The sequence below is a fragment of the Suillus subaureus genome (assembly GCF_016647635.1).
Source record: "Suillus subaureus strain MN1 chromosome Unknown BJ212scaffold_20, whole genome shotgun sequence".
NCBI lineage: Eukaryota > Fungi > Basidiomycota > Agaricomycetes > Boletales > Suillaceae > Suillus > Suillus subaureus.
The window spans coordinates 114,923-136,488 of record NW_024538576.1 but is presented as its reverse complement, the minus strand read 5'-3'; the positions used below and the strand labels follow the sequence as shown (position 1 = coordinate 136,488).

Sequence of the window (21,566 nt, the reverse complement as noted above, 5' to 3'; positions counted from 1 at the left end):
TCCTATCAGTAGAGGTGAGCTTGGATGGATGCCCTTCACAGAAGTTTTCCTTGTCTGTGTGACTTTCTTTGATGAACTTGGCCACAGTGGACTTGGATACTCCAGTTCTAGAGGAAATTTGACAAGCAGAGAGGCCAGCATAAGACAGAGAGAGGATATTATCCCTTTGAGCAGAGGAGATGGCTTTCATGGTGAATATAACCATGACATATGGAAATTTTTGGTTTGTATAGTTAGATATGGTTTTAAAATGACATAATGACACCACTTTATAATTTATTTAATGGTGGCATGATTGTTATGGTGTCATGAATGATGATTTATATAGTTTTAATATGTGCTCAAAAAACTGTCCACATGAGTCATGATTTTGTAAGCCTTATGTCTCCACCATATCTCCACCGATTCCCACGGTGTAGGGCTCAAATGAAAGCCCTGAAGCCATACTACAATGTGGTATAACCATGTCCTTGAGGCATTTGTTCATTCTCACACAATATCATAGATAGTGAAAAATGTCAAAACATGCGGACAGTTTTTTGAGCCACTGTATTGTAAGGACAGAGCCCCTGGGTATTACTACATGATAACCCTATGCTATTAGCTAGGCAGACTCTGAATTGGACATTCAATGTATTCCCAGATATGGTGTTGACACCATGTATTCACAATCAATTCTACAGATTTGTACCCTGTTTGTGCCACTGGACCTTCCCTAAAGTTGTCTTCATGATTTCCTGTGAGTTTCTTGTATTGTCCCCACATGTTCACCTTAATTCCTGCTACCATAGGGAGTGGGTCTTGTCACATGCTATTTTCATGTTTTTGTAGTAGATCCCTCTGATTTTGTCATGGCTGTGTTTTTGCTTCAAAAGGTTATATGCTGTGCTGATCAATCAGTCTAGGCCTCAGCTGTTTTTTTCTCTCTTGATTGGTCATTGATGATGCCTCTTATCAGAGGCCCCTCAAATATCAACCATCCCTGTCATATGCCATTCTGGACTCTCAACTCTAAATCTGCTTCTCTGGATATCTGGATCTGAGATCCAGATCTCCAATGATCTGATCTATCTTTATCTTCCTTCCGGAATCCAAACCCTATATCAGCACCCAACCCCATTTAGACTTCCCCTGTCTCCAGACTCCAGTTAACTATGTTTCCCTTCTGATTATTGATCTGTTACATACATTTCATTTCCGATATGCATTATTGGTGATCTGTCCTACTTACTAATAGACTTTGCATATGCTTTGTACATAGCCTTTGTGTTTGCTGACTGATTCCTATGTGATACCTACAGTATATAAACCTCCTGTAACTCTCAGAAATACTTCAGTTTGAATATCATCTTAGTTCCTTGTCATATCCACATATCTGGATCTCAGATCCAATCCTTATCTCATCTCAGATCCAATCCACATCTTATCTCTGATCCTATCCACATCTTATCTCCCTCCAACATCTTGTCATCCAATCTGTCCACTCATCCAGTCTGGTCCATAATTCATCCGAATCCACAACCAGTGCTCATCTCCTTTCAGTAATCCCCTAACTCCGGTATTTTGGCTATCTGTATATCCATCCTGCTCCCTGATCCATTACCTATGCTTCATTTCCATTTCATGATTTGTGATCTGTTCCTACTTACCAATAGACTATCCATATGCTTCATACATAGCCTTGGACTCTGCTGATTGATCATTCTGTTAGATACCTATAGTATATAACCTCCTGTAACTCTCTGTAACACCTCAGTTTGAATATCAACTTAGTTCTGCTCATTCCCATCCTCTGGACCTGAGTACTGCTACTCTCATCACCCTCCAAGACTTAGGATTGATTCCTATAGTCTATCCACATCTGCCTCTGTCTATGACAGCCATTACTGCTAGTTTCTAGTCTGGACTCATCCAGATTAGTCTTACGATACTTATCCCTCATCTGGAAGTCATCTGGATCTGCTACGCTACCTGTCCAACCCTCTGGACACGTTAGTCTTGCCTTCCTGAAATAAGGGGCAATACTCAAGTAAGGGGCACAGTACACGAGCTGAGGTTAAAGCCCTTAGGATCCATTAACCCTTGAGTATGACCTTAATATTCCTCCTCATTCCTGTGTCCTCTGGACTCGAGCCAAGTCTCTTGTCATATTCCAAGTCTTAGGATTGTATCCTAGACCACATCTCCAGCTCTACCTTAGGGTAGTCTATCCCCTGTTAGTTTCTAGTCTGGACTTCATCCAGATTAGCCTTATCTGCTTATCCAAATAACATCCGGACATCTGTTGTCTGCCCTAGTCAAATCCCAGAAACTCCAGATGACTGTTGAGGCCAAGCCCTTGTGATCTGACCCCCTTGAGCACGCAACCTTAACAATCCCGGTGAAGGTTCAACAACTCTGCTGGCTTGCAGAGCTAAAGAAAGAAAGAGGACTCTCACTCTGGGGTGAGAGAAAAGCCACTGACTCTCTAGGTTGTTGGTCAAAGTGCACTGAGCAATATATTCAACCCTTAAGGGAAGCAAGGAAAGCAAAGATCCACACAGTAATACCAGGTCAACTCTGGTGAAGTGTAATGAGCGAGTGCATGTGTGGGAATATACAGTGTGAAGGTGCGCAAAGCATGGGAATAATGCACAAGCTGTGTGTGAATGTGTAAGAAACTGAAAGATGGCATGAGGACATGAACTGGGACTGCTGAATGGTGACTGATAATGGTAGATTGCTGCTGAAGGCTAGGGTGACAACTAATGGATGCTAACTCATGATGATGAATTCTTACTGCTAGAGAACTACTGACATAATGGTGGTTAATTGATGGTGGTAGTTGTATGAAAACTTCCTAGGCAACAGGTAAGCTGTGCCTAGGCATGCTCCCAGGGCTCAGAAGTGAATAGGGAGTGCTATATGTATGTAAAATGATGTAAAGAAAGGGTCCATGATGAAATAATGTCATACAAATGCTAAATATGGTCTGATAGTGAGAATGAACAGAAAAGGACACACCAGGGAACTGGCTAGATGATGGATGTAAGCTCCAGGATGCTGCGCAACATAGGGCAACCAAGCACAGGAAGAGTGCACAAAGTGCATGCATGGGAATGTGTCACATAGTGCAGGAAAGCATCATGCCTCTGGCGTGTTTCACAGGATAGTCATAGAGAGTGGGTCATACACCATACCAACTGTCATGAGTTGAAATATGTGCAATCTATGCCTGGAGGAATCTCATTCTCTACACTGGCATTCAATGATAATAGTAGTTGAATTGTTCTTAGGTGCCATCATGACCTTGTTTACCAGATGCCTTCCTGTATCTGTCACTTTTGACCTCAAGTTGTGTCTCTATGTTGTTTCCCCATCAGTTGCTCGCTTGCTCAGCCATTTGGAGTCAGTCTTGCAATTTTCCAAAATACTTATGACTTCTTATCAAGGTCACTCACTCATGACCAATGTTGATTTCAAGGTTGCATGTATTGTTGATTGGCAGGCTGATGTTGTGATCAGCATGAACTGGATTGCTGTGTGGTGCACTATTGGTCACAAAGATGATGCCCCCATCTCTAATCCTGCTTCTCATTCTATGTCTGCTTTGCCAGGTGATATTGTCTTCTTTCTCTCTTTCCACACTCATCACTCATTTCATTCTGCTTGTCTGGACAATTTATGTATATTCAATGGTAACATCAACCTGGATATTCAAGCTATTGGCAGTACTCAGTGGGATTCAGCCCAGTCTTCATCCTTCAGCAGGGCAGTTCTATCGTCATGTAGACATTCTGCATCTATTATCCATGATATCTTTTTTTGGTTTGTGTCATTCTGGGGTTCACATTAGTTTTTTCTTGTCCAATATTGCCCTGCTAAGTCAGGCATGTGCTTTGCATGGTTTAGCACTCATGCAACCACATTCACTCCTCAAGCTATGCAATTTGTTTTTGCAACATATGCTCCATGGTGAGTGTGTGGCTCTAGGTGCACACTGTAAGCACTATCATTATACAGCATGCCATGAGATTGCTGTAGGTTTCAGGTCATCTTCTGATTTAGCTGATTTCATCTTGGATGAATAGATGTCTGCAAAAGTGTTGGTGATATCAGGTGCTGATTTGTGGGTCATTGCACAGAGCATTTGTACTGATTTGGCATCTAGTTCTGGTCAGAATGATCATCTCAAGTGGAAAGCTATTGGCATTTTGAGCATCTTCTGTGGTCAGTGTGGACATGAGTGTGTACAAGTCATCACAATTGATGTTCTCTAAGGCAGAGCATATGTCAAAATATTCTCTGGAAGCCATAGCATCATGGCATGGTCTATGTTTTGTGGGCACCAAGGATCAGTTGTTGGACAAGATTACTGATCATATATCTAGGGCTATGTGTGCATTGTACTTGCCAGATTAGCATTTGGCATGCTCTCAAGTTAATGATGAGTGTTGCACTGAAAGTGCACCAGACAGTTTTGAGTATTCTGTTGACACTAGCCAACAGACATGTGATTTGCTGAAGAATCAGAATGCAAACATGACACATGGTTAGAATGAATTTAGGGTTCAGAATGTGAGTTGGTTGCACTAAAGCTTGTTGCCACCAATTGTGAGCCAGGAGTGACTAGTATAGAGAATCACAAGCATTGAGGATATTGAAGTATCAATGGAAATCACTGAAGACCAAGCAGACCACTCAGGTCCTGACAGCTGCATCAATGTTGCATGCCCTGAATCTTGAACAAACATGACTTGGTCCTTTCACTGTGAGAACGAGATATGTGATGTTGCCAAGAAAGGTAGCAGGCTTTGCCACTTTAGCTGGCACTACAACTTATATAAATATTCATTGTGAGGTGCTGCACATGCCACATGTCTGACACTGCCATTATTTCTGAATTGTTCATTATTCAGCCAGCCTTTTCTACCATCAACTGCCTTTCCAAGGAGCTTCATTCGACAACATGCCAGAGTTATGTATTAACTTGTGACTACTGCAGTAGATCATTCAAATTATGTGGTTTCAAGATGCACCACACTGCCTGTGTAAAAAATGCAAGGCACTTGCAGGAGGATCTGCTTCATGTTGTGAACACTTGATTTTTAGGTATGTTTCCTATCTGTTTTGAAGTATTGGTTGCTGTCATATCCCACAATCTGGACTCACATTCCATAATATTCCCATGCCTTCTGAGCCTATGTCCAGACCCCATATCTGACTCATTGTCAGATCCCCTTTCGCTGTGTGCTCCACACCTCAGTAGGATTGACTCCACTCCAGTGTGGGAAACACAACAAGAAGAGAACTGGAAAGTAGACTTCTAATGTTGGGCTAAATGTGCTATGCCTAGCTGCTATTTAACCCTAAAGGGTTTCTGGACTAAGCTCAGTGCTCAGAGAGAGTAGGAAATCATGCTAATAACTCTCAGTCTCAGACTGGTGCTGGTAGGTGGTGAAAACTATGATCATTACATAAGCACCAAAAGTGCGAACATAACACTAAGCAATATCTGCCTATACAAGCCCACAGAATATGAAATCCCTACACTGGATTTACCCCTGAGCTTTGGAGCTCCGGATCCTCACTGCTGGCCTGATCTGTACCACCCTATCCCATCCACCCTATGCACACTCCATCCAGCAAGACATCTGGACTTCACCTTGTCATATTCCAGTCCTATATCCACCCTGTCTTCCAGATCCCAGATCTCCAGACCTCCGGATATTAACTCCGGACCTATTCCCACCCTCTGTCCAATATCATGCGCCTATCCCCATTTAGGCATCTCTGCCTTTCTGGCTTTTGGTTACCTCCTGTTCCGTCTTGCTGATTGATCCTTGTATGAGTCTTCATCTCTGAGTTCATTTAGTTACATTCCATCTTACTTACTAATGTGTTTCCACATGCTCATACATAGCCCTGCTCCTTTGCTTACTGATCCCCTCAGATATTCTCCAGTATATAACCCCTGTACATACTCCTGTAGTTTCCTTAGTTTGAATATCATCTTAGACTTTGCTTTACTTGCCAAATCCTCTCTCAGACTTTGGTCCACCTAAGTCTGTCCTACCCATCAGGCCTAGGGATTGATTCCCTAGGCCAGAGCTTTGCCTTTCTGGCACTTACCCTCTTTCTGGACTTAGGTCCAATCCCTGTTCTCTCTGACTCTACCTTAGGGTAGTCTACCTCTGTTTGTTTCTACATCAGACTCTGTCCAATGTAGTTCCTATTCCTTCCGGACCTCTGGGTGTCCTGTCCTTCAGACATCCTGCCCTCCATACCTTCAGATGTCCTGTCCTCCTAACCCTCAGACATCCTATCCTCCTGTCCTTTGGACATCTTGCCCTCTGTACCTTTGGACATCCTGTCCTTTGTACCTCCAGACATCCTGTCCTTCTGTCCTCCATCATCCTGCCCTCCTGCCCTCCTGTCCTTCTGTCCTCATCCTCATCCTCCTGTCCTCCTGTCCTCCAGACCTTCAGACCTCCTATCCTTCTATCCTGTTTCCTGTAGAAGTATTACCTTGCAGTGGGAACTCTCCTGAGCACTTCCTGCATTCCTCTGGATGTTTCCCATGCTCCTCTGGAAGTCCTCTAGCACTCCACCAGAGTAGCCAGCCTCTGGAAGTCCTCCAGACTTTGTTGGACCATCATTGGACCTCATATGAAATGAAGGGCACATACTTGGGTAAGGGGCACAGTGTATGAGCTGAGGCCAAGCCCCTCTAAGTCAGTCTCTCTCTCCTTTGAGCATGGTTCTTAGCAGTTGCTGAACTTCCTGAACCACTCAGCCATGGTTGATTTAGATGTTCAAGTCGATGCATATGGCACCAATCATGCTAATGATCTGAATCAGCCTGAAGTGTACAATTTTAGAAGAGCCAAACTTAGATGTTGACAAGTGGGTAGATATGGATGATTATCAGGATTTAGATGGTGCACAATAAATCATTTCTGCCTCCAACACTATAGCTTACAGCATGATAGGTATTCATAGGGTGATTCCACCACATGAATCATCTCTAGATGAATCTGGACAGCATGAAACTGCATTTAATGTTGATGACATCCAAACAGAATATCACCCCAACTCTGAAATCCCAACACAGCCAAAAAATTTGTCAGCATTTCAATGCAATATTTCACAGGACCCACCAACTCCCAACAAGTGACCCTGGGAGCCATTTCAAAGCTACCTGGACTTTGAGGTAGCTGAGCTTGCTCATGAAACTGCCCTAAGCAAGCCTCAAATTGAATGACTGATCAACATCCTGCATTGCTTGAGGCAGGAGTCCTTCACACTGCAAAACTACAACAATATTTGCAAGACATGGAATACTGTATCTCATCATCTCACACTGGTAAGGATCTTGTTGATTTAGTTTTGTTGTTCTGATGTGTGAATCTCAGTTTCAACAACAAATCATCAAAGTGCCATATGACAGAGTTGATCAAGAATTCACACTTCACTACTGGGACTTGTGGGATTGGGCATGTGACCTTTTCCAGGACCCTTATATTGGCCCACAGTTTACATTTGATGCTCAACAGCTGTTGAAATATGATGGGGAGAAGTTTGTGTGATTTGTTGATGAGCCCTGGACTGCAGATGCATTTTTGGACACTCAGGTAAATATTAATATGAAACAAGTTCAAGTTGGAACAATGCACTGAAATTTATCACATCTAGTCAGCCATGCCTGCAGATGGGAAGCCTCTTGCATTCATATTATACACAGACAAAGTGAAGTTGTTGTCTTTTGGCCATGCCAAAGGTTACCCTGTTATTGCTTGGATCATGAACCTCCCAGTCTCAGTCCAAAATGGTGAAGGAGTTGGTGGTGGTCAAGTTGTGGGATGGCTGCCAATTGTACTATCTTGATTGTATTATGACACTACTAATGCTGAACTAATACTGGTTTTTCTCTAGGTCAAAGATGATCCTGCAAAGTTGGGAAAACAGAAGTTCATGGATTTCAAGGCAGCAGTTTGGCATGAATCCTTCAAGATCTTGCTGAAGTGTCTTAGATCGAAAAGGAAACATGGTGGATGGGTTGAATGTTGGGACAAATCTCAATGTCATCTGTTTCCCTTTGTGCCAATCTATAAAGTAAGGTGCAATGGTGTGGGAAGTGTCTTGCCAGCTCATGTGGCTTTTACATAGGGGCATGTGGTTTTTGCTAAATGCCATGTGTTTTCACTTAGCTTGCTTAAACCTCTTTTTGGGAATCTTGTGTGGCTTTCCCACATGGCCTGGTCATGGGTTTTCAAGCTCCAACTTAATACTGTTGCCCATTTGAGTGCAGCACATGTCAATAAATAATTGATGAAAAATTGAATGAGAGAACAGGGGAATGGGGGAACAGACCAATCACTCTGCTCACACCTTTGGCCCATTCCCCCATTCTCTCATTCAATTTTTCATCAATTATTTATTGCACATGCTAGGATGCAGCCAAGGCCAGGAAGCCAACAAGGAGTGTGAAGCACTCCATTTGCTTCCTATGCTGAAGGTACAATGGGTGTAAAGCTAGTATTGTCTGCTGACTATGAGGAGCAGTGCATTCAAACATCAAACATCATATATTCTTACTAATACTTAACATGAACTTTACACATTCCCAGATGTGTTATGTTGCTCATCTATGGAGTCATGGGCAAATTTCCATGCCCTGTTTGTTTGGTGTCGGAAATTTCCTAAGTGGGTTGCAATCACGTGCATTTGAGACTTGGTATCAACTGTATTGATACCGAGTTGAGATATTTGTACCTATATTCCATTATTCATACCTAGTAGGAACATGTATACCAAAGTTGCCATATTGATAGTGACATTGCATCATTCTTGGTGAGTCACATTATTGATACTGCATTGACATAATCTTCTGCAGCATTGATTCCAGCATGCACTGCGGTGCTGTCTGATTGAGTCAACACTGCCTCCTGCAACACAACCCTTACAACAATTCCATCAATGACGACCCCCAGAAGGTATCTTTTCCATCTTGCTCACCTATCAGTACTAATAATCTTAATGTCTATTAAATCTTTTGCTCAAGTCTACACAGATTCATGATATGCCTGTAGATCAGTATCGCCTGTGTTCATTTTGTGGCAGTTCCTACCATTGACAAGGTTTCCGGACGCACAAAAATGCATGCCAGAAGTGATCAGAGCAGTGAAGGGAGGATATTGAGCTTGCTTGAGAGATTTGCCAAGGTATGTCATGACAACAGTTTCAGTTGATGTCACTAATCAACCAACTCACAGAAAGAGAAAATAATGTGTCTGAGTCTGCATTTGTTGGCAAATGACTGTCATCTAGCCCAGTTCTTTGTAGGTCACATGTGGCTTACATATCTTGCAGCCTTTAAATTGACTACCATTGATTCAAGCCACTGCCTACCATTGTTCACAGGATAATGGTGCTGTTGATTTCAATGGCCTTGCAGACTATCCTGATGATGATGATATCAGTCATATGAATGGTACATTTCTTTTCTCTACTTTTCCCATCTACTCAGCTTGCAACCTTTGTTTCAGAATCTCCACCACCTCAGCCATTTGAGGAGGATGACATCTGAGTGGAGTATCATCCCAGTAGTTAGTGCCCTATGCAGGTTCATCATTTCGAGGAATATGGACATGGTCCTGGTGCCCCCACAGCAGTCCTGCCAGTTGAACCTGAGCCATGGCATCCATTCCGAACTCAGATCAACTTCGAAGTTGTGGAACTTGCCCTTGAAGCAGTGCTGACTCACCAGCAGATGGATTGCCTTCTCAACCTCATCCATCACAGCAAGTATGAACAAGTCATGCTTTGGAACCACAAAGACGTACAAGATACGTGGGATGCTGCTTCATATAAATTAACACCTGTTTGTATTCAATTGTTTTGAGTGTGAACCAATCTAAGTCTTTTTTTTCCCTCCACAATAATAGTTGTAAGGGAAGAGGTGGTAGTGCCTTTCCAGGGTAATGATCAGACATTTCAACTATTCCATTGCTTGATATGGGACTGGGCAGTGGATCTCCTTCAAGATCCCCAAGTTGGTCTGCACTTTGTCTTTGATGCTGAATGACTTTCAAAGTTTGACAGTGACAAATTTGTTCAGTTCATTCATGAGCCTTGGACCACCAATGCATTCTGGGAGTATCAAGTATGCAACACTATTGTTTTACAAGTCTGTGTCATGTATTAAATTTAGTACTATAATAGTCAAAAATACCCTCAGATGCCAAGCCTCTTGCCTTCATTCTTTATGCAGATAAGGCTAAATTATTGTTGTTTGGCCAGGCAAAAGGCTATCCTGTCATTGCACAGGTGCACTAATATTCCTGTTGCGATTCATAATGGAGATGGCTTGGATGGTGGGTGAGTAGTGGGATGGTTACCAATTGTTAATTCTGCACTCCGCTTGATGACTGCAAACATTGTTAACTAACAGCACTTTGACAGGTGAAGGAGGACAAGAAGCACTCTGGAAAGCCAGCATTTGTGAACTTCAAAAACACGGTATGGCATCAATCAGTTCTGAAAATGCTCACCTGCCTTGCACCGCTGTTGATGATTGGATCCACCATTAAATGCTGGGATGACCTTGTTCATATCTTCTATCCTAATCATACTCATACTCTCTGCAGACTATGAAGAACAGTTAGTGTCAATTTTAGTCTAATTAATGAACCCTCAGTAATATCCCTGATACCCTTACAGGTCTGTGATGGCATTGATTCGGGGTCTGATGGGAAAATTCCCTTGCCCTATATGTCTTGTACCTCGTGACAAGCTTTTCAAGACATCTAATGTCTATCCTCTTTGCATATCTGCAGATGTGAAGGCATTACATGCTCAGACCCAAGAGTCTGCAACATTGGAAGCAAGAGAACAAATATTGAGCTCTGAGAGCCTTCATGATGTTGATGTAAGTCTTTCCTTTGGTTCTGACTCAAATTTTAAAATTTGTGATTAGAATTCTTTTGATATCATGGAGCATACTGATGTTCATTGGGCTCTCTCATATGACAAACTCCACTTTAATGATGGGGGCCTTTTCAGTGATCACCAGTGGACCAAACTACAGAAGTGGATTGAATGTTCAGGTCAACAAGCTGCTGTGCTGATTGATAGCTTGTGCGTAATTTTTGTCTATTTTACAGAGATTCAGACACTAATTTAGATTTCCAGCTTTGACTTGTTTCCATGATGGCGAAATCTCAATCATTTCAGCCAGGTTACATCAATATCTTTTTCTGATGGAACAAAGTATGAAGATATATCAAAGGCAGGTTATATATTACTCTAGACTATTTTTCATTAGATCAATTAATGTGAATCTAGCTTATTGTCTTTGCAGCTCATAATGTATTTGATCACAATCAAGATCTGGAGGCTTATCTTCTGCTCCATTGTGTTCGCAGCTATGTGGAATTCAACATGTATGCTTTGTTCAAGGTCCATACTGAAGACACTATCAATGATGGCTGAAAAGCTCTGGCAAATCTGACCAAACTGATAGATGTATGTTTCATTGTATACTATATTCTCAACCAATGACATTGAAATTTTGTGAGTCAGAAATACATTCAAGACACATTAGACTTAAGTGACAAGTTGTGGAATTTCCCAAAGAAGCATCTTTCTGCACATCTCTTTAACAATATTGAGGCAAAAGGTGTCACCTGAAACTATAGCACAAAACCAAACAAAAAAATGCACAGCCCACTGAAGGATGCTTATCAGGATCATACAAACTTCAAGAACTTCACTGAACAGGTAATATGATGCTGCATATCAATATGTGTCAATTGATGGAGTGCTGATGGAATTCGAAGATTCTCCAATATAATCATGACAGCCTTATAGTGGAATACATTCGTGGGAAGTTGCATTCTCTTGACATGCAAAATCTCAGCCTACCTGAGTCAGATCTGCCTGATCCAGAGGCTGATGAAATTGAACAAATAGATGGGCTACATTTCAGCCTTGGCTCACAGCAGGCAACACAGTCATTTGTGGATGTCAAAGCAAGTAAAACAGGCAATCCAGCCTTCGTTCAATTTTGGATCAAGCTGAATGATTTTTTAAACCACACATTCAATGCCAACAACATACCATTTCCCAATGGGAGACAAATCCAACTTGCCACTGATGACATTGTGTGTCAGCACTGGCAAATTATTACTAATATCACATTAATCTGAACCATTGACAGATCACTGAGTACCGATTTGTCAAAGTCAACTATGAATCACTAGTTGACTGGCAGGTATCCACTGACTATCTCTGATGCAGTCCAATGTTTCATGGATCACCTTGATATGATTTCATTATCCTGCAGACAGAAGCTTGTGTCATCTTCACACAATTGTTGTTGGTCTTCACCTACATGGTCAGGGATGTTCAATATCCTATCATGCTAACTCTCCCATATGATCAACCTGTTGGCGCTTGTCCACAGAAGGATAAAGATTTCAACTTCTGGTGAGTTAAGGCAAAGCCTAGAGTCTCTGCGGAATTCTTTTTGGTGCAATCTATCATCTGCAGTTGTGTACTGGTCAAGGACAGTAGCAGACCTAATGAGGCTCTGGTCATTGACACTCTTGATACAGATATGTTCCTTCACATGAAGGAAATCCATACTGATACTGCAGCTGGTTAGTAGGTTACTTGTGGTTGACTTATTTAGCTTGTTCATGATGAAGGTGAGGACTTTGGACTATGGGGGGAACTAAAGCAAGACCTGGATGTGAGACTGAACTTGACCCTAAGGACAGCTACTGAGAGAAGGTCCTCGAAATGACTGAGGGAGACTCCGAAACCAAACAGGCACTATAGGATGCATGAAGCGTGAATACTAGAAGAAGCATGAAGAAGATGCACACGAAAGCATGCTGACACGATAGAAAGCAAGAGCACGCGCAGTGGAAATGCAGTGCGTGCAATGGGGGTCTAAAGCATAGGTGCTAGAGCTATCTGGAAGTGAAATCCAGTGGAGAGAGAATTGAGCTGACTAGAGGCAATTGTGTCTAGGAAGGTAGCATGCAAGTTCCAATTCTTAGTGCTTTCAAACTGGCTCAAATGCGCAAACTACTGCTACTACACAGAGGTAGGAGGTGCTAGGATATGGTACTCTAAAAAACTCCCCCTCCCTTCTCTATATTGGGCGTTAGGTGACGCTTTTAGCATGGAGGCAAAGTGAGTAGGTAGCAATATCTGTATGTAATAGTGTTTTAAACACACGCTTGCACGTTTATAGCACTATAATTGGCCCAGAAGGTACATCAGAGTGATAAGAGTATGATAAAAATGCACCAGTGGACTTTAGTGAGGACATGGATGGGTGGATGGACTGTAGCAGAGGATGTAGAGCAGGCACGCAGGATGTGCAAGTGCATTCACATGCATGCAGCGGTTGCACATCAGCTTGCGATAGCACGAGTGACTTATCCAGAGGATCAGAACCAAAGTATCAGTGGGAAGGGATGGTATATCATCCTATGGTGGTGATATAGAGGAGCGAGTCTCTACAATGACTCCATCAAATAATGTGCTTCATAATACACTCAATGGACAGAACAGCAAGCTCAAACTCCAAAGGAAGAGGTGACAGCTGGAATAGCTACATGTCAGCTGTCAATGTGGCCCAGCACTGCTGCAATGAGGCTGACTGCTGACTGTCACTGATCCTTTATCTTGCACCAGTTCATGTACCACTGTGTACCATCACCTGCTCCAACACCAGGCAAGAAGGTTTGTGCATTTTCAACTTAATGTTCCAACTAACGTACCTTGAATCATTCGGTACCTCACTAGACTTGCCAACCAAGCCATCTGACAATGACACCCTTCCTACTTTCATTGGCGACTGTGGGCATTCACTCCTGGGCTGAGACCTACTCACCCCTCATTGACACTTACATCAAGGATTCTGCCCAGCATGAATACCTCTTTGACATCACAGAGACTATTCCTTGCTCAAGCACAAGGCTGACTGGGCACTCAAGTGGATATCTGATCAGTGTTCCACCTTTGGTGATCACTTGGTCACATTTGCTGCTGTTGAAGGCATCTTCTTCTCTGGCTCCTTCATGTCCATCTTTTGGCTGAAGAAACACAGTCTGATACCTGGTCTCACACTCTCCAATGAGCTCATCAGCCATGGTGAGGATATGCACACTGACTTTTGCTTGCTTGCTCTTTAGCCACCTCAAGCATCACCCACACCCTGTTCCTGACTGGTTCATCATGACCACAATCTCACTATTCTTACACTGACTGTCTTTCCAGATGCTCTCCCTGTTGGTGTTATTGGCATGAATGCCAAGCTCATGTGTCAGCACATCGAGTTCGTTGTAGACTGCTTGCTGGTATCGCTAGGCAATGAGAAGGTGTACAATGCCACCAACCCCTTCAACTTCATGGACATGATCTCACTGCAGGGGAAGACCAACTTCTTTGAAAAGTGTGTCTTGTATACACAGCTCAAGTCTCTGCCATCACCTCTATTTTCCATTCATCAAATGCAATATGTGTGCTCTCTTTTGCTGATCTTTTAAACCCCTTCTTGTGCTTCTACTTTCCTTCATTAACCTGTATTGGAGTCATACATGGCCTCTGGCCCTCCCGGATCAATGCCTGCACAACATCCTGCAGGTGAACCCTCTCCCCCATCATCAGATCCATCTTGGGAAGGGGACACGATGTTTGTCATTGCATATCTCATTCCATTGCCTCAACTTAATTCCTTGGCTCCTCATCCAGGTTCAACATTTACATTTATGACTATTGCAATAAGTGCAGATTCTGTAAAATAGCTTGTGAGCTGCTGGTAGAGACTGACATACCACCAGACTCTGCTCCTCCTATCAACACACATCAGGGTCTATTTTTTGAGTACATCCTACTTGACTTATTCCTTAAGTGCTTGGTAACTCAATATGTGGCACTCCAGATGGCAGAGCATTTTTTGGGTACTTTTCACAGCAAAAAACAATGGAACAGGAACAGATGATGCAATTGTCTATACACAGGTATGTGGGATGCAATGTTCTTAGCATTGTACTGACTGTGACCTCTGAACAGCATCAAATGCAGCAACAGCACCTCAGACAGCGGAGTCAGACTGATACTCAAAGGTGGGCATCTGAATCAACCACCAGGTGTCAAGCAAAACGTTGTGAGTAGGTGCTGCTTCCTTGAATGTTTCTCTGGAAGAGGACTTCTAGATGTGTCATTGCACTCTCTTGTTTGCATATATCACAATTCCCCCACATGCACTATACCACGTGCCCATTATGTAATAAGCTGACATAATATTTTTGCCAAGGTTCCAATTGGTCCAATTGCTTCTGACATGGGTTCAACCAGGTTGATTCACCTGATGTTTCACTGCAACTGTTACATTGATGGCTAACTGGCAAGACTCAATTCAATGATGCTTCAAGGATGTCATATGCCATTCCAGACTCTCAACTCTAAATCCACTTCTCCGGATATCCAGATCCAAGATCCGGATCTCAAATGATCTGATCTATCTTTATCTCCCTTCTGGAATCCAAACCCTATATCAGCGCCCAACCCCATTTAGACTGCCCCTGTCTCCAGACTCCAGTTAACCATGTTTCCCTTCTGATCATTGATCCATTACATACATTTCATTTCCAGTGTTCATTATTTGTGATCTGTCCTACTTACTAATAGACTCTGCATATGCTTCATACATAGCCTTTATGTTTGCTGACTGATTCCTATATGATACCTACAGTATATAAACCTCCTGTAACTCTCGGAAATACTCCAGTTCAAATATCATCTTAGTTCCTGCTCATTCCTGTGTCCTCTGGACTCGAGATAAGTCTCATGTCATATTCCGAGTCTTAGGATTGCATCCTAGACTACATTTCTGACTCTACCTTAAGGTAGTCCATCCTCTGTTAGTTTCTAGTCTGGACTTCGTCCAGATTAGTCTTATCTGCTTGCCCAGGTAACATCTGGACATCTGTCAGATTTATCTCATGTTTCAGATCCGGATGTCCATTGTCTGCCCTAATCAAATCCCGGAAACTCCAGGACAACTGTTCTAGCCCCTGGAAATTAAGGGCACATACTTGGGAAAGGGGCACAGCATATGAGCTGAGGCCAAGCCCTTGTGATCCGACCCCCTTGAGCATGTGAACTTAACATTCCCCCATGTTCCATAACACTCCATGATACGATTCCATTATGATCAGGATGCAGGGCAGCACCATGTTTGCTTAGTTAATCTTCATATTCACATGCATCATAGGAGATGCAAGTCACCCCATTGCACTCATTCAAGCTTGTGATGTTGCAGTACAAAATAAACCCTTGAAGGATAGGCACCTGGGTTTCTGGTGGGTTAGGGCACAGCCTCGGCATAAGAGTGAGTTTGTTTTTGTTGATTCAATAATCAGGGGAGCACTGTTGATTGAAGATGGCTCTTGGCCTGGCAATTTCCTTCTTGTTTATTCCATCAACACTGATATGCTTCTTTGCATGCAGAAACTTCACCATAATATTGCTATCTGAATCACTCTTTGATGTGTATTATACTTTGATTCAGATTGGTTGTGATGTTTGTGTTTGTTTGATATCAATAGTGACACTGTTTCAATGACTCTTGGACTCTTAATAATATGTCTTTTCCCCTTGTATTCTGAATCAATAGACCATTCAAATATCAATATCTCTCCAGTGACATTCAGAATGCACAATGATGGTTCTCAGAAGAAATGATGCACAGATTCAGATGGCCCAGGGATTGGAGGATAACATAGATGACATTGGTCTGACAGGTATTGATTATTATAATAATAGAAGTCATGCAGCCTGTTGATATGATCATCTGATGGTCCATTGACAGGTCCCAGTGCCACTGGACAGATTCTGAATCAGATGCCAACAAATCATCAGTCAAACTCACAATATTCCATTGACAGTTCTGGACCTGTCCTGATTCAATCCTTAACTACACCTGGACCATTCTATCATGAATCTGTCAATCCATGGTCACAAAGACACAGAGTGTTGCCTGGTCCTTGTATGGAGGGCATTCATGTTGAGGTCAAAACATCCTCTTCTGAATCTGAGATGCATCTGAATCAGCACACTAGTGGTCAGGGAAGCGGCTTAAATATGCAGGTATCTCAATTTACTTTATTATAATGCATGGTCTCATTCAATCAATTAACCAAATTGAAGGGGTTCTCTGAGCCCCAACATCATATCATCACATCTACTCAAGTTGCAATGGCCCAGCTGCACACAGCACATTGGTCTTCAGAATCACTTATTAGTATGTCATCAATCACCAGCACTGAGTCTCACACTGCCTGAAAATTCTATTTTGTGTGACATGGCCAGTTCACAGGAGTGTTCACATCAGGGTATGGCAATTTCAAAGCTCATCAGCATAACTATTTTTCTGAAAATTGATGGAAAATTGTGTCAGGCTTGCAGCTTGGCATTTAGTGCAGGGTTTTAGCAGAGGGAATTTTAAGTCTTTTTGAAGCAAGCAGGATGCTGTGCAGGACTATTACCTCTCCAAGGCTAACAATACAAATAGCCTGGACCTTGTCTGATCATTGGGAGATGGTTCAGATGACTATTTGTGCTTGATCAAGTAATAATATTGATGCAAGGTCCAGGACTGTTACATTGACATGCCTCTGATGAATCCATGACAACTTCCTCAAACAATACTCTGGAGTTCTGAATTCAAATTTCCCCCAATATGGCAGACCATGACCTCACCTCACCTTACTTTTCTGTATCTCATAATAGGGCAGCAGAAGTTATATGTATTCCTAACATTATCCTGTGATTCTTAACCCTTCATTTGCAAGCATAGGATGACAATGGTTCAGTTGCCCTCTGAGGTAATAGCAGCCTGTTGTATTACATGTATCTCCACCTTAATTCTCTATTAGTTCAACATGCTGATGTATTATGTTATTATAGGACTCAAAAACAGTAATAATGCAATCACAGATGTGTCTATTGGTGACTGGTTCATTAATACTCAGTTCAACACTTGATTCAGACCTCAACATGATGCTTCTCATGGCCCGTAGACTGTTCTAAAAAGATGTTGATGTAATTGTGCATCTTTTTTGTGACTCTTTGATCCGAAATGCACCACAGGTGGGTGAATGATTCAGATATATAAAATTGACAACAATTTGAAGCATTGTCAGATAATTCAGATTCTTCTGTGCCAGTGTCGCATTCACACCTCATACCCTGCTATCATAAGTGCACCATGTCACCTTGAGTCAAATGACTCTGACTTTGAGAGCAGCACTCAACTGCACCAATGTGGTCATATTCAGCCCTCTATCTCCAAACCAACCCCCAGAACTAACACAACAGGCTCCAACCATGTTAGCCACTCCTGTAAAGAAGGTCATGTCAGTGTGGTAAGTTAAATAACAGTACCATTATGTTGAGGAGTTACTGATCTGTCCCAACAGACTCTTAGGCAGGTACAGCTCCAGTTAGATGCTATCAAGTAGCAGAACCAAATCTTGGAAGAACAAAACACAATTCTGGAGGCTAACCAGCCCACTCACAAATCTTCTAAGCCACCCTTGGATCTTGTTGCATTTGATGAAGAAGTGAAGATATTTGCAAAGAAATATGGTGTTATGTATGAGATGTTCCTGCCAAATACTGAACTACTCAAGGAGGCTTTGCCAGCATCTGCTCCACCATTTGAACAAGCTGCTTGATATGCAAACTCTGCTGCTGAAGATGATGCACTATTGTCCAAGCTGTATAGTATGCTTCCTCAACACTTGCATCACATTGTTGCTTCAAATCATTTTCATAAGATTGTACATCTTTATCATACTACTAACTTCTATATGCTGACTCTTGTCCAGCTGCAGCAATCACTTGAAGCAGGTCAGTCATCCAAGCTCATCAAATTGAGACAAGCCAGAAGTTGCATTTTCAATCTGGATTCTGATTACTTTGTAATATCCACAAAGCAGGATGCAATCAAAGAGCTTTGTGATCTGCTGGGCACCACACCTGAAAGCCATTCATATCCACTCTTTCCACCCATCCTCTTCCCTAACACATGCCCTAACACCACTAATTCAACTGTTTTCAGCAACTGGAGACTGCTAGTGCAGGTGTGTATTTAGCGTCATTGTGGATACATAACTGACTGTGTGATTGCAGATCTTGAAAGCTGTTTTGATGAGCGAAGCATCTCTCACCTCTGTGAAGAAGGGCAGGCCACCCAGGAACTTGAAAATTTGGGGAGTATTGACAATTACTCCAGGACCAATGGCATGGAGTGCAACAATAGTAAGTGGTTAATATTGTTGTTTGAGTCACCATCAAGCATGGTCTATTAACAGGCCATTTTCCTCCTCTTACCTGACACTGTGTTCTCTCAAGACAGCCAAGGGAAGAACTTAGGGATTCAATACAGGAATCTATTCTACAGCTTCAAGAAAATATTGGTTTGTTGCTGAAGTACTCCATATCTTACAAAAACCAGGTGACACATTGAAGGGCACATCTTTGGAGCTGCAAAGCTACCTGTCAATACACTTGATGGTAATGATCCTACAGTGCAGATCACTCTCGCAATGGCTGGTCTACAAGCTAATGATGCTGAAGACTCAGACTTATTAGACCCTGCTCTAGATTCAGAGATCAGCACTGTTTCTTGCATGATCACTGCTGTCCAAGATGACCAGTCCATTCCTCCATTGCCTACAGTTTTGGATGCAGCTCCTAGTGCTCCCTCAACTCCACCATTTGCCTCAATGGCTACAATTGAGGATGATTTACATGTGCTCATTCATACCAAGCTTCAAGTGGCCAGTTTGGCACTACCTAATACTGCCAGTATATCAACTAATAGTTCAACTATTGAACTGGCTGATGAGGGTAATAATAGTAAATCTCAGTCGAAGAAAAGGTTGAAGAAGCATGTTCCAGATGGTGCAACTCACAAGTCTGATTGTCACAGGAAAAAGTAGTTTGTCAGGATGTCACAAATTTTATGCTTATATTTTGTCTACTATCTGTTAATGACTTTGAAACCACCAATTTTCATTGGCCCAGCAGTTGCAATTGATTACATCAGCTTTGCAACCCACTAAAAGGTCTCTCACATGGTTCAACTTGAACTTGCTTTTCATTCTGATGCTTATTACTATCAGACAAATTCCTACTACTGTCATTGCCAGGCAACCCTCTGAATCTGCCACAAGTGTCAATGAGCTCTGAGTTGACACCAATATGCCCCCTGGCAGGACAAGCTGAAGCCCATTGATAAACAGTGAGAGATTCCAATTCATACTTCAATGCAGACATGTCAATAATTATTATTTCCTCACAGTTGCAGTCTTCATCTCCTCCAGGAGTGGAACAATGTTGACAGGATTCAGATATTAGTGGTGAGTATTGTTATTACTGGCCTATTAGTGGCACATACTTACTGAATAACTGTTAAGGTCATGTGCTCAAGGGGGTCGGATCATGAGGGCTTGGCCTCAGCTTGTATGCTGTGCCCCTTTCCTAAATATGTGCCCTTAATTTCTGAGGGCTAGAATAGTCGTCTAGAGTTTCTGGGATTTGACTAGGGCGGACAATGGACATCTGGATGTTATTCAGACAAGCGGATAAGGCTAATCTGGACAAAGTCCAGACTAGAAACTAACAGGGGATAGACTACCCTAAGGTAGAGCCAGAGATGTAGTCTAGGATACAATCCTAAGACTTGGTGTGACAGTCAAGTTTTCCTTGGGCTTAGATTTACTTACTTTACTTACCTTTACCTACCCCCACTTTCTTTAGCTTATGTTTGCATTTTTGCTGCTTACTTAAGCATGTATCTCTTTCACCAGTGTCAGTACCAGTCAGAATGACAGTCCTTTTTGATGATATTTTCTACCCTCTGAGCACTAAGCCAAGTCAGAATCCCATGGGCTGAACATACTGCTCTCTACTCAGCAGCTTGGCCAGCAGTTTTGAGATTCCCACATCAGAATATGACAAGAGACTTGGCTTGAGTCCAGAGGATACAGGAATGAGCAGGAACTAAGGTGATATTTGAACTAAAGTATTTCTGAGAGTTACAGGAGGTTTATATACTGTAGGTATCATATAGGAATCAGTTAGCAAACACAAAGGCTATGTACAAAGCATATGCAAAGTCTATTAGTAAGTAGGACAGTGTGAAGTAGAAATAGGTACTAGGCTGTTAGCAACTAGCACTACTTATCCTAAGAGGCACGAGTCAGTAGATCAGCCTGAGAGGACTGCTATTGAAGCACTTCCTTTGAATATGTGCAAGGGAAGCAAGTGAGTAGAGGAGTTAAAATCTATAGTGGCCTAAGAAACTAGAGCGCAGGATGTATGTATACCTTCAAATTCCTATGTCAGAGAATTGACCATGAGTGCGGGCAAAAATTGACCAGTATTAGTATCACAAGTGTGAGATGAATACTAGAGGATATGTGCAAGTGCAGTGAATGCTGGATACCAGTGCAGTAGATATAACACGCACAAAATCAACTGCACTTGATAGAGCAGCT

The 21,566-nt window shown here is 42.3% G+C and overlaps 5 protein-coding genes across 5 annotated transcripts; all 5 read left to right on the top strand.

The window, feature by feature from the left end:
• Positions 1–7,680: 7,680 nt before the first annotated feature.
• On the top strand, positions 7,681–8,198 carry BJ212DRAFT_1300419 (uncharacterized protein; the record flags this gene model as incomplete). Its single annotated transcript, XM_041332987.1, has 3 exons — positions 7,681–7,854; positions 7,915–8,094; positions 8,190–8,198. 3 exons carry the CDS (start codon positions 7,681–7,683, stop codon positions 8,196–8,198), a joined length of 363 nt encoding a protein of 120 aa, XP_041191940.1.
• A 1,397-nt stretch (positions 8,199–9,595) lies between these two features.
• BJ212DRAFT_1273779 (uncharacterized protein) lies at positions 9,596–10,066 on the top strand (the record flags this gene model as incomplete). The annotated part of the gene is made up of 2 exons (XM_041331115.1): positions 9,596–9,866; positions 9,927–10,066. Coding segments are annotated over 2 exons (411 nt in total), but the record flags the coding sequence as incomplete, so codon positions are not given.
• A 271-nt stretch (positions 10,067–10,337) lies between these two features.
• BJ212DRAFT_1300418 (uncharacterized protein) lies at positions 10,338–15,212 on the top strand (the record flags this gene model as incomplete). The annotated part of the gene is made up of 26 exons (XM_041332986.1): positions 10,338–10,359; positions 10,444–10,500; positions 10,629–10,641; positions 10,679–10,701; positions 10,818–10,909; positions 10,958–11,118; positions 11,215–11,273; positions 11,342–11,439; positions 11,504–11,553; positions 11,706–11,760; positions 11,820–12,143; positions 12,200–12,253; positions 12,326–12,468; positions 12,532–12,641; positions 12,690–12,733; positions 13,018–13,093; positions 13,158–13,182; positions 13,244–13,263; positions 13,313–13,472; positions 13,690–13,737; positions 13,949–14,148; positions 14,275–14,449; positions 14,788–14,867; positions 14,909–15,017; positions 15,070–15,122; positions 15,172–15,212. 26 exons carry the CDS (start codon positions 10,338–10,340, stop codon positions 15,210–15,212), a joined length of 2,292 nt encoding a protein of 763 aa, XP_041191938.1.
• A 1,039-nt stretch (positions 15,213–16,251) lies between these two features.
• On the top strand, positions 16,252–16,536 carry BJ212DRAFT_1273871 (uncharacterized protein; the record flags this gene model as incomplete). Its single annotated transcript, XM_041331121.1, has 1 exon — positions 16,252–16,536. A coding segment is annotated over one exon (285 nt), but the record flags the coding sequence as incomplete, so codon positions are not given.
• A 1,851-nt stretch (positions 16,537–18,387) lies between these two features.
• Positions 18,388–20,006, top strand: BJ212DRAFT_1300417 (uncharacterized protein; the record flags this gene model as incomplete). The annotated part of the gene is made up of 6 exons (XM_041332985.1): positions 18,388–18,425; positions 18,891–18,912; positions 19,002–19,145; positions 19,195–19,323; positions 19,377–19,481; positions 19,599–20,006. 6 exons carry the CDS (start codon positions 18,388–18,390, stop codon positions 20,004–20,006), a joined length of 846 nt encoding a protein of 281 aa, XP_041191936.1.
• Between the last annotated feature and the right edge of the window lie 1,560 nt (positions 20,007–21,566).